This window comes from Ylistrum balloti, unplaced genomic scaffold (genome assembly GCF_031769215.1).
Source record: "Ylistrum balloti isolate Yb309-2 unplaced genomic scaffold, AGI_CSIRO_Ybal_v1 Utg369582, whole genome shotgun sequence".
Classification (NCBI taxonomy): domain Eukaryota; kingdom Metazoa; phylum Mollusca; class Bivalvia; order Pectinida; family Pectinidae; genus Ylistrum; species Ylistrum balloti.
The window spans coordinates 420,001-435,758 of NW_026781872.1; the positions used below are offsets into that span (position 1 = coordinate 420,001).

Here is a 15,758-nt window from a genome sequence, read left to right on the forward strand (position 1 = left end):
TCAATAGGAGACTGGACAAATACGTCAATAGGAGACTGGACAAGTACGTCAATAGGAGACTGGACAAATACGTCAATAGGAGACTGGACAAATACGTCAATAAGAGACTGGACAAATACGTCACTAGGAGACTGGACAAATACGTCAATAGGAGACTGGACAAATACGTCAATAGGAGACTGGACAAATACGTCAATAGGAGACTGGACAAATACGTCAATAGGAGACTGGACAAATACGTCAATAGGAGACTGGACAAATACGTCAATAAGAGACTGGACAAATACGTCAATAGGAGACTGGACAAATACGTCAATAAGAGACTGGACAAATACGTCAATAGGAGACTGGACAAATACGTCAATAGGAGACTGGACAAATACGTCAATAGGAGACTGGACAAATACGTCAATAAGAGACTGGACAAATACGTCAATAGGAGACTGGACAAATACGTCAATAGGAGACTGGACAAATACGTCAATAAGAGACTGGACAAATACGTCAATAGGAGACTGGACAAATACGTCAATAAGAGACTGGACAAATACGTCAATAGGAGACTGGACAAGTACGTCAGTAGGAGACTGGACAAATACGTCAATAGGAGACTGGACAAATACGTCAATAGGAGACTGGACAAATACGTCAATAGGAGACTGGACAAGTACGTCAATAGGAGACTGGACAAATACGTCAATAGGAGACTGGACAAATACATGTACGTCAATAGGAGACTGGAAAAGTACGTCAGTAGGAGACAGGACAAATACGTCAATAGGAGACTGGACAAATACGTCAATAGGAGACTGGACAAATACGTCAATAGGAGACTGGACAAACACGTCAATAAGAGACTGGACAAATACGTCAGTAAGAGACTGGACAAGTACGTCAATAGGAGACTGGACAAATACGTCAATAGGAGACTGGACAAATACGTCAATAGGAGACTGGACAAATACGTCAATAGGAGACTGGACAAATACGTCAATAGGAGACTGGACAAATACGTCAATAAGAGACTGGACAAATACGTCAATAGGAGACTGGACAAATACGTCAATAGGAGACTGGACAAATACGTCAATAGGAGACTGGACAAGTACGTCAATAGGAGACTGGACAAATACGTCAATAGGAGACTGGACAAGTACGTCAATTCGTTAATAAGAGACTGAACAAATACGTCAATAAGAGACTGGACAAGTACGTCAATAGGAGACTGGACAAATACGTCAATAGGAGACTGGACAAGTACGTCAATAGGAGACTGGACAAATTTGTTAATAAGAGACTGAACAAATACGTCAATAAGAGACTGGACAAATACGTCAATAGGAGACTGGAGAAAAACGTCAATAGGAGACTGGACATAAACGTCAATAGGAGACTGGACAAACACGTCAATAAGAGACTGGACAAATACGTCAATAAGAGACTGGACAAGTACGTCAATAGGAGACTGGACAAATACGTCAATAGGAGACTGGACAAATACGTCAATAGGAGACTGGACAAATACGTCAATAGGAGACTGGACAAATACGTCAATAGGAGACTGGACAAATACGTCAATAGGAGACTGGACAAATACGTCAATAGGAGACTGGACAAACACGTCAATAGGAGACTGGACAAATACGTCAGTAAGAGACTGGACAAATACGTCAATAAGAGACTGGACAAATACGTCAATAGGAGACTGGACAAATACGTCAATAGGAGACTGGACAAGTACGTCAATAGGAGACTGGACAAATTTGTTAATAAGAGACTGCACAAACACGTCAATAGGAGACTGGACAAATATGTCAGTAAGAGACTGTAAAAATACGTCAATAGGAGACTGGACAAATACGTCAATAGGAGACTGGACAAATACGTCAATAGGAGACTGGGACAATAGGAGATTGGACACCTACTTCAATAGGAGACTGGACAAATACGTCAATACAGACTGTACTGACTTCCTGAAATGAAGATATCGGTTCGGTGTTAATATGGACTATGGCTATAAAGACGTGTGTTTCCCGAGAATGTTCTCAAAATAAGCTATCACCTATCAGCCTGCTTACTTGTTATATGTTCACTGTAATTGGTATGCATAGCGACGTATTCCCAGCGCGTGTCACAGCAAATGTTACTTTATGAGCCACACATGCTGTCGTCTGCTCGCGGTATTTGACAGGTGACTTGTTACGTGTGTTTACACTAAAGCAGAGCAAAAGAGATAACTTTGAGACCCCAAGCTGTGATTCAAACAAGAAATATTCCACACGGTGATTGATCGATGTTAATTATGGATCAAAGTTTAAATCTTTCGTTTGTAGTGATGTGCCTATAGTTCTAGCAAACAATATCGTTTGAAGTCAGGAATAATAAGATACAACAATAATTGTTAGAGACTATTATCACAATTTTAATGCCGTACAATTATTAATCTTCTCTTGCAACTGGATTTTATCTTCGTAAATGCATTCTAGATTAGTGTCCAATCCACTTGTCATTATGTCAACAAAATATTTGAAAATTGAAGAAAAAACAAAAAACAAAAAACAAAAACACAAAAATAATAATAAAATTAAAATTTGTCGTGGGTGTGGGTTTCTATATCAAATGTAAATGTGAAGGAAACTGTAGTTATTTAAGATTTTGGTATCAGTAGCAGTTTACTATTGATGAGTCAATAGATGCCCCCGTACACTGAGATATGTCGTTTAAATGATATTTGTTTAATACTAGTGTTTGTCCTTATTGATACCTGTTAACATTTCAGTTTGCCTATTAACAACCCAAGTGGAGTCCAGATGTCAGGTCGTCCCTGGTTTAGAAGGAATACCAACAGGGTAGGTGAACTTTTACTTACATTTCATCAAAAATAAGGCTGAAGAACACAGTGGGAATACGATCAGCTGTATATCCTCTATACTGAGGCCAGAGAGACTTCATTCCAACACAAACTGGGCATTGTTCTTCTGGCGTCCTCAAAATTTGAAGACTGGTGTGTATTTTATATGTTTTATCGTCAATTCTGATATGACACATGATGTCGCGATTTTTTCCATGTATTCCTCTCAATCACCGTGAAGAAATGCGATGAACTCTTTTCAAATTTCCTAGGCAAGGCCAAGAAAGATTTACAGAAATAAACTAGAGAATACGACTCATTTTCTATACTATGGGATTGATTTTGAAACCGGGAGGAGATTTAGACAAATCAAAAGCGAATTATAAAAATATCACAGAAAAGGATATAAATAACCACCAGTTATACAGGTACAGATATAAATAACTACAAGTTATAAGGTACAGATATAAATAACCACCAGTTATACAGGTACAGATATAAATAACCACGAGTTATACAGATATAAATAACCACCAGTTATACAGATATAAATAACCACCAGTTATACAGGAACAGATATAAGTAACCACCAGTTATACAGATATAAATAACCACCAGTTATACAGATATAGATATAAATAACCACCAGTTATACAGGTACAGATATAAATAACCACCAGTTATACAGATACAGATATAAATAACCACCAGTTATACAGGTATAGATATAAATAACCACCAGTTATACAGATATAAATAACCACCAGTTATACAGGTACAGATATAAATAACCACCAGTTATACAGGTACAGATATAAATAACCACCAGTTATACAGGTACAGATATAAATAACCACCAGTTATACAAGTACAGATATAAATAACCACCAGTACAGATATAAATAACCACCAGTATATACAGGTACAGATATAAATAACCACAGTTATACAGATATAAATACAGTTATACAGATATAAATAACCACCAGTTATACAGATATAAATAACCACCAGTTATACAGATATAAATAACCACCAGTTATACAGATATAAATAACCACCAGATAGATATAAATAACCACCAGTTATACAGATATAAATAACCACCAGTTATACAGATATAAATAACCACCAGTTATACAGATATAAATAACCACAAGTTATACAGATATAAATAACCACCAGTTATACAGATATAAATAACCACCAGTTATACAGATATAAATAACCACCAGTTATACAGATATAAATAACCACCAGTTATACAGATATAAATAACCACAAGTTATACAGATATAAATAACCACCAGTTATACAGGTACAGATATAAATAACCACCAGTTATACAGATATAAATAACCACCAGTTATACAGGTACAGATATAAATAACCACCAGTTATACAGATATAAATAACCACCAGTTATACAGATATAAATAACCACCAGTTATACATACAGATATAAATAACCACCAGTTATACAGATATAAATAACCACAAGTTATACAGATATAAATAACCACCACAGTTATACAGATATAAATGACCACCAGTTATACAGTTATAAATAACCACCAGTTATACAGATATAAATAACAACCAGTTATACAGGTACAGATATAAATAACCACCAGTTATACAGGTACAGATATAAATAACCACCAGTTATACAGGTACAGATATAAATAACCACCAGTTATACAGGTACAGATATAAATAACCACCAGTTATACAGGTACAGATATAAATAACCACCAGTTATACAGATATAAATAACCACCAGTTATACAGGTACAGATATAAATAACTACAAGTTATACAGGTACAGATATAAATAACCACCAGTTATACAGGTACAGATATAAATAACCACCAGTTATACAGATATAATTAACCACCAGTTATACAGGTACAGATATAAATAACCACCAGTTATACAGGTACAGATATAAATAACCACCAGTTATACAGGTACAGATATAAATAACCACCAGTTATACAGGTATATAGGCGAACGCTCAACTAAAGACTAAAGACGAGGATACATCTTTGAAGACATAAGGACACAATAGAGTAAAAGAGATAAAAGCAGTCCAAAATTAAGTCTCCTAATGCGACCTTCTAATGGGAGAGGTCAGGTACCTGCAGGTTATACGACCCTCCAATGGGGGAGACAGATACCTGCAGGTCATACGACCGTCCTATGGAGGAGACAGGTACCTACAAGTCATACTTAGAGGTACAAATTGATTATTAATGGCATAAAACTCAGCGCAAAACATCTTTTTTTATCTTGATATAGAAATTGGGATAAGTTCGTTCTAGATCTTTCTCAGGTTACTAGTACTCTACTGTCCCGACAGACCTTGAGAGTAGGTCAAACAGTCTCTATTTTCACTTCTTTGCACTGAACAATTGAAGCTGCCGACGCTTACCCATTACAATTACTGTACACGTCAGCAGTACGTTTAGTGTATCAAATACTTTTGTTAACAGCTGCGTAATATAAGTCCTTTCATGTATAGTGTGCTACCACAAGCGTTTTAAGCAATTTGAAGCAAAAAAGAATTTTGCAGACGTATAGCATTAAACGTATAGCAGGTCATTTAAATATGGGTTATCTGCATAGTCACCAAACTGGGTGACTAGGTCGATAGGTATTGTAAGAGATTTCCGACATTATTCGTGGTTAAATGAAGAATGAAATGAGAAACTGTCACATAATCTATCAGATAAAACTTCACATTCTTCACCTCGCTTTTTCACCCCGGTTTATGCATTGTTCATTATTTATGCGATGCACGCTCTCATCTGAACAAGATAACGAATGTGTTATTTGTTGAGTTTTTTTTTTGAGAGCTTCTTTTCTGTTCCCTCACCAGGATAAAGCAGATGCTTGAAAGACAGTAGTTACTATTCCGTGTTTGACTCTCAGCATTGTGGTAGTGGTGGTGAAACAGTTGACTGGGTAGAGTGACATGGATGTGTTCGGCAGTATACTTCAGTGTGGTAGCATTAATTTTGCAATATCAAGAGACTTTTTCAGGAGTGTCTGTATGCATTTTTTTTCTTTTTTTATCTTGTATCTGAATTTAGATTATGGCTTTGTTGTTCTCATACTCATACTACGCTTAGACTAACCTCGCATACATAAATAGACTGTATTCAAATGACCCTAGCTGTTGATAGGACGTTAAACAATTAAAAACAAAAACAGACCTGTTCAATAATAGTACCATAATCGGGCAATTCTATGAAGATATCAAAATCGATTATAAGTGATTATTGTTGTAATATTTAAGACTTATTTCTTTTATAATTTCACCTCAATTAAAATTATCGTGGCAAGATAGCGCGACACCCCAACGCTTCAAAGGGAGTACATAAAAATAGTGTATATTTAAAAAGGTTTTATTGCAACGTTTTGGCGGCGAAAATATGTTGTGATTGTTTGGCAGAGTGAAATACACTATCAAACAAGAAAGGAGCAAGCCATGATATGTGCCTGTGTTTTTGTCGAATTCACCAGAGATATCAATGGTCATGATATTCAAAGTTAAAAAGGAAACATTTAGATATCTCTGAGTAAAATAAAGGATACCTAGAATCTACTTTGATTGTATAAAACTTAATGTGTTTTTGGCAAAGAATGCTGAATTAACATAAGTGTGTTATTGATATCAATGGTCATGATATTTTCTGATAAAAAAGTTAAAAAGGAAACATTTAGATATCTCTGAGTAAAATAAAGGATACCAAGAATCTACTTTGATTGTATAAAACTTAATGAACGCCGCCATTGTTGGCGCGTTTGTGGCAAAGAATGCTGTACTATCTAACATAAGTGTGTTATTGTTTACCAACAATCTGTTTATTCACAATATGTTACATTTCAGAGGTTATGGAAATCTATTCGCTATTTCATATAAACTTGAATTGTAATTTAATCTGATAAAAATCATTCGTTTTTTTAATTTGGATATATATTGTGATATGTAGACTTGTAGAACTGGTTGACGATTATATTGTGATATGTAGACTTGTAGAACTGGTTGACGATTATATTGTGATATCTAGACTTATAGAACTGTTTGACGATTATATTGTGATATGTAGACTTGTAGAACTGGTTGACGATTATATTGTGATATCTAGACTTATAGAACTGTTTGACGATTATATTGTGATATCTAGACTTATAGAACTATTTGACGATTATATTGTGATATCTAGACTTATAGAACTGTTTGACATTCACGATTATATTTTTTACCTTATCCGATTATATTGGTCTTATAGAACTGTTTGACGATTATATTGTGTTAGACTTATCATATGATATGCAAATATCGATTATATTGTGATATCTTGGATTTTTACCTTATCCTTGGTCAGTTATCATATGATATGCAAATATTATCTTGGCTGTTAGAGAATATGAAACTACTTATCATCGGGGCCGTTCGACTTTATTCAAGTCACGTGCGTTCCAAATGTGGATTTTTTAAAAGTTTTATATAACCATATGGAGTCCATAATGAATGCTGTTGTTCTTGATCAGTTGATATTGTTTGGTATTGTGTTTATGTAAGTGTATTTTCAAGAATTTCATTGAAGAAAAACAAAAAACAAGAACTTTCCAACTTATTCACATTGACATTTATCTAATTACAGCGAACCGAAATAATATTTATTGTTGCCTAATTTGATTTTATTAACAATAGCCATGTAAGGCCACTGTGCCCGTAGCAATCTAAACAGTAATATCTCTAATTACAAGACATTAGGGGTCGACCTCTACAATTTTAATTTCACTGATTAATAAAAATTCATTTTAAACGTTGGAAATAATTTTATGAAATTATATTTAGATTTGTTATTCAATTGTTGTCTAAATATCAGCTCGTCATGATTTTACATTTAAATCTACACTTATATTTCAAATGTCTAGATTATCAGAAGGCCAGAAATCCTTATTCCAAATACAGGTCGGTATTAAATGGCTTAAGTGAGAAACGCTACAAGGTCATGGCGTGATCCTACTGTTAGTAAGGCTGGCAAGTGTCTTTGTTAGGATTTTTTGTGATCAGTCAGCCATAACTCATTTCACCTAAATGCACCCACTAATGATAATCGTATATTTCATAAAAAAAAACGTGTTCGGTACACGCAGGTGTAGACGATGGTCGTTATCTGTTAAAACCGATCATAAATATTAAGTGAAAATTGAGATATCTACAGAAGAGTGAATGACTGGTATTTTACAAATAATTTCAACGAAATGTACTCGTGCCATTAGATTTAGATAATGAAAACAAACTCTGCAAAATAATATGATACATATAGATGTTTTTGGTCAATTTTTATGGTCTTTAACAAAAACAGGATTTTTTATTATATGTGAATGATCTTAGTGAAGTATCTTCTGTTGTTACATGGATTCTAAACCAAGAATAACGTAGTGTGCCTCCCATACAGTGGTTCATACACACAGGCCGGTTCGTTCCAGATGGTAAGCACGGGTCGTGGGTAGACAAAAAAAGCTATGGCAGTGGTGGAAAAAATGTGTCATACACGTAACGCTATCAGAATTAGATAACAAGTCGTAGCCGTCACAGTGACAAGCAAAGGGTCATTGAATGGATCTTTCTAACGCTTTACTCAATGGAATCATCTGATTGATATTGTTTGATACAGAATATGTCCTTCGTTCAGTGCCATGTCCCTTCTGGTGAGGAATATATGTATGAACAACGCCTCGAACAGAATTATGACCGAACAGGATTTTTTGTGCAACAACACACCTCCCATAATGACAGGTATAAGGGTGACACAACGGTACAATGGAACAACTCCCAATATGTTACGCATATGGCTAATTTACACGTAAACGAAACGAACTGTGATATGAGAGCGAGGTGCAACTACAACGGGAAATACACGCTCTTACACGAGAGAGGTATAGACAGAACTCAAGCGAGTTCACAGTTTTCAAACAATATTCATGACCAGTCTTCTGATCCTGTGATGTCGAAACTTGCTAATCCTAATGCCACACCTGTTCGTACTGAAGATGATGCACCGCCCACGGAAAATACGATTTCAGACGATGACGAAATGGAGTATACGTACATGTTTGATCCATTTCCTCTTGAAGAATCTATAAACAACGCAATAGTGGAAAGGTTTAATATGGTATCGAACCTTGAGCAACCCCCATTAGGTCGTGCGGTGGACCTAAGTAGCAATGACCAATTAACAAGTTTACAGGATGGAAATGAAGATCAACACTCGGTGACGCACGTCAACGAATTCACCGAACCTACTTACCAAACACCAACACATCTACCATGCACTGCAATCAGTAATGGAGAAATTGGACATTATCAACCATATTCTGGGATGTCCTCAAAAACAGGTTCACGTGAACAGAAACAGGTAGGTTATGTAGAAGATGCCCGTCAAACTTCCTGTTTGCCATATTATTCATGTGCTGTAAATAAGTCGAATAGGGGCTGTTGTGCATCAAACCAATTGTGCGACAAAGAATGGCAACACATGGAACGATCCGTACCAGCTAAATTACACGAGAGAAAATTTCCTTATAAAGGACGAAACGAAAATGACATATTTAAACGGAACACTAATCAGATTAACAATCATAATGAAATCAATAGCAATCAAATAGAGGAATATTTGACACGTCAACGTGAGGATAATCATACAGAGGTGTTATACGTGCACAATCACCCAACAAACAGCTTATATGCTGATCAGAGTGTACTACAGGGATTCAGACAAAGCAGGCAAACCAATGTAGGAAAGCAGTTTGCGAACGACGAACACAATTTTCTAAAGGCCACTCGGAAATCTCTATCGCCAAAGGCCACACGTGATTCAAACACACGCACAGCCCCACGGAACATGCGTAAAAGTATAGATTTCCATGCTTCAATAAGTAATCTACACAGTAACTGTGACAGTTGCAAGGGATGTAAACGACTAAATCTTAAGTTAAAAGCGGGAATAGTTTCGTAACATTTTATAATCAAATTCCGTTTTGTACATATTGAGTTATGAAAATGTGTTATGCATTGTATATATCTTAAGATAAGGCTTATATTCATCTTCAAGTCAACACTTTTCTTGCATAAAAAAATTTCATTTCAACGAATTTTATTGACAAAAGATATTAATGTCAATGTGGATTAAATAACAGGCAGAGCTTATATATATTTTCTCCGCAACATGGCCGAAGTAGAAAAAATTAATTTGAATGAAAATAACAAAATAATTAATACAGAAATATATAAAATATAGGGAAATATGTATACATACATTAATAAAGCATTTGTATATAATATCCTTTACACATTCAATTATTTTAAAAAGTCATTAACGGCTATGACCTTGAAGTCCTTGTGTTCAAAACTGTATTTATAAATAAGGTATGTATATAATATATGAATCAACAGTCATGCTCAACATATCTTTATCATATTTATAGCAATACATTATTATGTATATATATATATATGTTTGTGGTTGTTTCGTCAAACAGATAATGTTTCCCAACCCAGTTTTTTTGTATAGGTGTTCGTGTTAAGTCACAGATCTCTTTCCTGTAATGATTCTTGCTGATTCTAGTTGTACTGGTTGGAGAAAATCTTTTTCCTATTGCGTACAATTGTCCTAAATAACACCTGCATATCCCAAGATTGGTCTGATAAATCCGACGTAAATCTTACTGAGTTATTTTCTATTGACTGTAGTTTTCACATGTTTAAGAATGTTGAGTCTATCATAGACTTTTGTATAAATGTTTTGTATATGGGTTTCTGCCATGTTGCATCTCTTTGCAGTATAAGACCTAGGTGCTGGTGTGATGTTGTATCTATGATTTGCTTGTATTAGAAAGAAATTGGTGGATTTATGTATGATAGATGTATTGTTTTCTTGAGAAAAAATATTTTGTTTTGTCAGGGTTAATATTAATATCCCAGACAGTTCCCCATTCACCTATGTTAATTAAATATGTGTTAAGAGATTGTGCACCCTGTTCTGGGTTATCGTCTATTATTACATATATGGAAGTACCATTGTCAAAGAGTTTAATATCAGTGGTAATATCATTGATATAGAGACGAAATAGTAGTGTGCCAAGTACTGATCCCTGAGGAACCTCGGCATTTACATTCTCAAACTGTGAAAAATAACCTTCTGTACTTACTCTTTGCATCTTTGCATTCCGTCAGAAAAATAAGTTTTAAACCATACAAGTAATTTCCATTTACACCATATAATCTACGCTTATGTAAAAAAGACCTTCATGCCATATTCTATCAAAAGCATAACTGATATCACAAACAATTGAATTTAACCACCTTCCCTTTATCCATATAACTAACAATTTAATTAAGAATAAATAAAAGCTGATTGATAGTAGAGTGAAAAGGAGTAAAGCCACCTCTTGATGCTGTGTAATGATATGATTTCCAATCAGAGAGTTATTAACATATTTGAAGATATTTTTTCCAAGCGTTTATTAATGCATGAAGTTATACCGATTGGTCTATTATGCAATAGGATGAACCTTCTAGACAGCATTAGTAATTGCTTGTTTCCATCTTATACTGTAACTATCATTCCTGTTGTTAATGTTTTGTTAAATATCAGCTTGAGAGGTAATTGAAGAGAAGCATGAAGATATATGTATTTTTATTACAATTTTGGGGATAATGATATCAGGGTCAGGAGGTTCTTTAGTGTTGAGAATTATTTTATTTGGTCAGAAACATCTTGTTCAGTGACTTCAATATTTGTAAATGGATATGAGATGTTAGGTTGAGATGTCTGAGAAAGTTCTCGGTAGGGTGATGAAGTTGATATATTTGTAAAGTGCTTATTTAGCAGTTCTGCCTTGTCAGTTGGGTGATGGATGTGTTGATTGTTTGATGGAAGAGGATTTATTACAAAATTAATTAATGGAATAATCTATCATCCACCATTTGTCTCGGTTAACTGCATTACAATAAAGTGAATTTTCCTCTTTTTTTTACATTATTTGCCTTTGTATCACGAATGAAGTCAGTGGTTTCATTCCGTACGTTTCGAATGTTTTCCCAATAATAGGCAGTATTTACTAATTTAGCTTTTCTGTGTATTCTATAACGTTGTTTCATTTTCAATCTAATGATATTTATCAATGGTTTATCTTTTGAACGCGCTGTTATTGCTAATTAATTAATCATTTAGTTTTTGACTTGATCAGTGATTGCTTTTATACAATTAAATGTATTAAACACTTAAGTTAATCGAATCTGTATTAAGTAACGCATCATTAATCTTTCAAAATCTGCTTCTTCATATCGGAAACTGCTTTTTTAGTCAATATTTTGAAAACAGAAAAGGAAATTGAAGATTGTACTGAAGAATGGTCATTACAAAATATTGGAGATAAATAGGTATTTTTATTATGTTTTGGTTATTATTGAGGATTACATAAATGGATAAGGCTCTGTCAGATGATTTTCTTGTTGGGTCATTAAGAAGGCTAACGAAGTTGTGATATATGATGCTTTAATGGTATATTTAACATATTAATGTTGACATCACCTGTCAGTACCACATCCAGTGATGTAGCAGTAGGTCAATATATCATCTAATGTATTCCAGTAGTCAATATCTAAGACTCAACCAGAGATCTAGATCAGACAACATGTGATCAACATTAATAGTAACCATTGGTCATAAAAAAAGTATAGGGACCGGGCAGATTCTGGCGATCTTCCAACTGATGGATTCTTCAGACATAACTTGTTGGTACAAGATGAGCAGGGTTGTATCAGACATAATTTATGTAAGAAAAACATTTCTGATATCTACCTTACGTGCAGACATCCCAATTGTGTAAGATGATATTTGACCTACAACCGTTCGTCACTGTATTTAAGTCGGTTTATCTAAAAAAAAGGACACATATGATTCATGCTTTTCGGAGACTTAATTAATACATTGTGTAGCAGCTTGTAGTCGTCACGTGCCCTGTGTGATATGCCTAGTTGATTTAAAATTGACATATGATCGAATGTGGACATAATTAATTTCATATTAGTTCTTGTTTCATGTTTTCATTTCATCTGTTTTGAGCCTGTTGATATTGTGACCAATGGATATGTATCACCGGAATAAGATTTATATAATGTGTGTTTCCTCTTCCTTACTTTCAGTAGTTTCCTTTTTCCTATCGTCATAATGGATCAAGTATAATATAAGATGTAGATGCTAAATTCTGTTTACAAATGTGCAACATTTAATTGAAATTGAACACCGTCATTTCACAATATTGTGATGATAATTTGCTTGACTTTTTCTTTTGTAACATATGGGTAAAACGGATAACTTTGACTTCACTGTTAACATGTTATATAATACCGTTTATAGTATAAGTATAACGCAGTCACGTTGTTATCTAATGTGTATTCATATCATATATCATACTTATATGGATGTTAATATATACTTTTATGATTCGTTTAATGAATTTTGGTTTTCATCTGATGACGGAAACTGACCTCTAATTAGAGATATTTCCCCCTTATGATAAATACTCATACAATGACGTCGATTAACTTTAAATGACCTATATATAGTTGTACTTACAGGGAAAGAAACTTGAATAAAGATGTATTTTCCTAAAATCGCCTTTTCAACTGTATATCAGATGTATTTAGAATGTCAGTTTGGTTATTTTTTTTTACTTTGCTTAATATTCATTCATGTATACATCTTACCTTTCTTTTTAATAGTCCCCCTATCGGTAATCGGGGAGGTTACGCTTTTTGTTTAGCGTTTTATCATTGTTTGTCACTTAGTAAATAACCACTTGAGAATGCTGACACCTCACACCGGGATTCTTTAATGGTCACAAATTAGAAATATTTTACAATGCTGATAATTTACATAGGGTTCATTAGTGAATTCATAGGGTAAAAATAGACAATTCTATAATTACTAAAACTACCATGTTTGAATTTTAATAATTTTGATCAAACTATTTTGGTCTAGATTTTGGCACATTGTTTTTGTTTTTTATATTTTGCATTCCGTGGATAACTTTTTTGCAATGTTGATTATTTGAAATGAGGTTCTTTAGGGGATCTAACATTTAATGTAGCTAATTCAAAGCTCAAAGTTTCTTCTCCTTGTTTAGATCTTAAGTTTTCAGTTCACAATTTACTTACTGATAGTACAGGTATAGTGCTGGCGCTTTGTTTAGGGATCAAACGTGATTGGATTCACACCGAGACAAAAGTTGATTTGTTCCAGCACTATAATGTTGGTACCTTCCTAGTAATAAATTTCATTTTAATAGTATGCGGGGGCCTGTAGGGAGATGTTTTGTTTTAGTATACTTATACAATTATAGCATTTGACTTACACTCCCTTTTTCTCCAAATACAAAAAGATGTCACTGTTGTATTGTAACCCAACAGTGTCTCAATATTTTCCTTAGCCCGGAAGAAACATTACACAGACTTGTATATATTGTTTAAATGTTTCACATGTGTATAAAATATGTTGACAAGATATAGCGTTAAACATAAATCGTTCATGAGATGAAAAAAAAAGAGGAAAAAATGTATAGGTTCCGTTATGGTATACTTTGTATTTATTTGGGAACATGACCTTACTTACTTGGATTGGCCAAGTTTTACGTGGCGGGTGTCGTCTATGAAGCAGACGACGCTTACTTTTCCGGAATACCTGGTCCTTTTTTCCATACCTTATTTAAGGTGCTTCCGTTTAAATGTTTCCTTTCTTCATTTGTAGACTTGAATCCATCCCAAATTTGTTCTTGATCATGATTTGTCTTTAAGTAAAAATACATTTATTGACCACGTCCACCGTATATATCCACCAGAATTGGAAATTCAAACCACAACAGACTATTGCACATCCGCCGCTTTTCTCGATCCTACAAAGAAACCAAAATGGACACCTTTCTATCATGCTGTATGATGAACGTTGTGATTCCAATTTTCTTATTCTTCCTTTTCCATTTCTGGATAGTAAAAACTTTGCATCTCCAACCTATGCTATTTATTGTTATCGTTATCACGATTTCCCTGCAAGAATCCGTCAACTGGCGCACAAACTTGTAACATAGAATATCGAAAGGTGCAGGTTGATGAAAACAATGGGGAGGTTTTACAGTCGTCATAGTGATTTCTTTGATAAATTACATTTCTTTGAGCGATATGAAGCTGGACGTATTTGATGATCGTTGCTTGCCGGTTTTGTTCCGTTGCCTGATATATTGTTTTCTGTTGTTCACATTATTAAACATTTATTGAATTTGAATTCTGATAATGATTATTTTGACATGATAGCATTTTCTTGTTTTTCGTAAAAATGTGGGTATTTTCTTTGTTGTTTGGTATATGAATGTGTAATTCATTCATGTCTTGTACAAACTCACAATATATTTGATTGATTCAGAGCACCGTTTATGTAGATATTCTAAATAATTGTATTTCCAGAAACCAGCTTCCATCTAATCAGTTGCTTAAGAATTGAGAAATTCTACTGGAGTTTCTGTTATAGATTATCGATTAGTTGCAGATAAATCATGTTTACAGATTACCACTGTGTTTCCAAAGGAAATATTTAAGAGCATTCTTGCATATCTCCCCCAATAAAGATGAAGGTGGGTGTGAAGAGTATCACGGGGGTGTGAAGAGTATCAAATGGTAACGAAATGGTCACTGTATATACACACAATGACATAAACACATGGACATATATTTAGATGATTTCAGGTAGCCTGTTACATCACTTTTTTCGGTACCTGGTTAGGTTCAGCATATATTCGCAAATGTCTCCTTGAGTCTTATACATTGACAAT

General features: G+C 34.2%; 1 protein-coding gene across 1 annotated transcript in view; it reads left to right on the plus strand.

Annotated features, from left to right (window-relative positions):
- LOC132543518 (uncharacterized) overlaps positions 1-15,758 on the plus strand; it is a 73,968-nt gene that overhangs the window by 40,834 nt on the left and 17,376 nt on the right. The window contains exon 2 of the mRNA XM_060207033.1: positions 2,780-2,849. Coding sequence (XP_060063016.1) covers positions 2,780-2,849 — 70 coding nt within the window. The remainder of the gene's footprint in view (positions 1-2,779; positions 2,850-15,758) is intronic.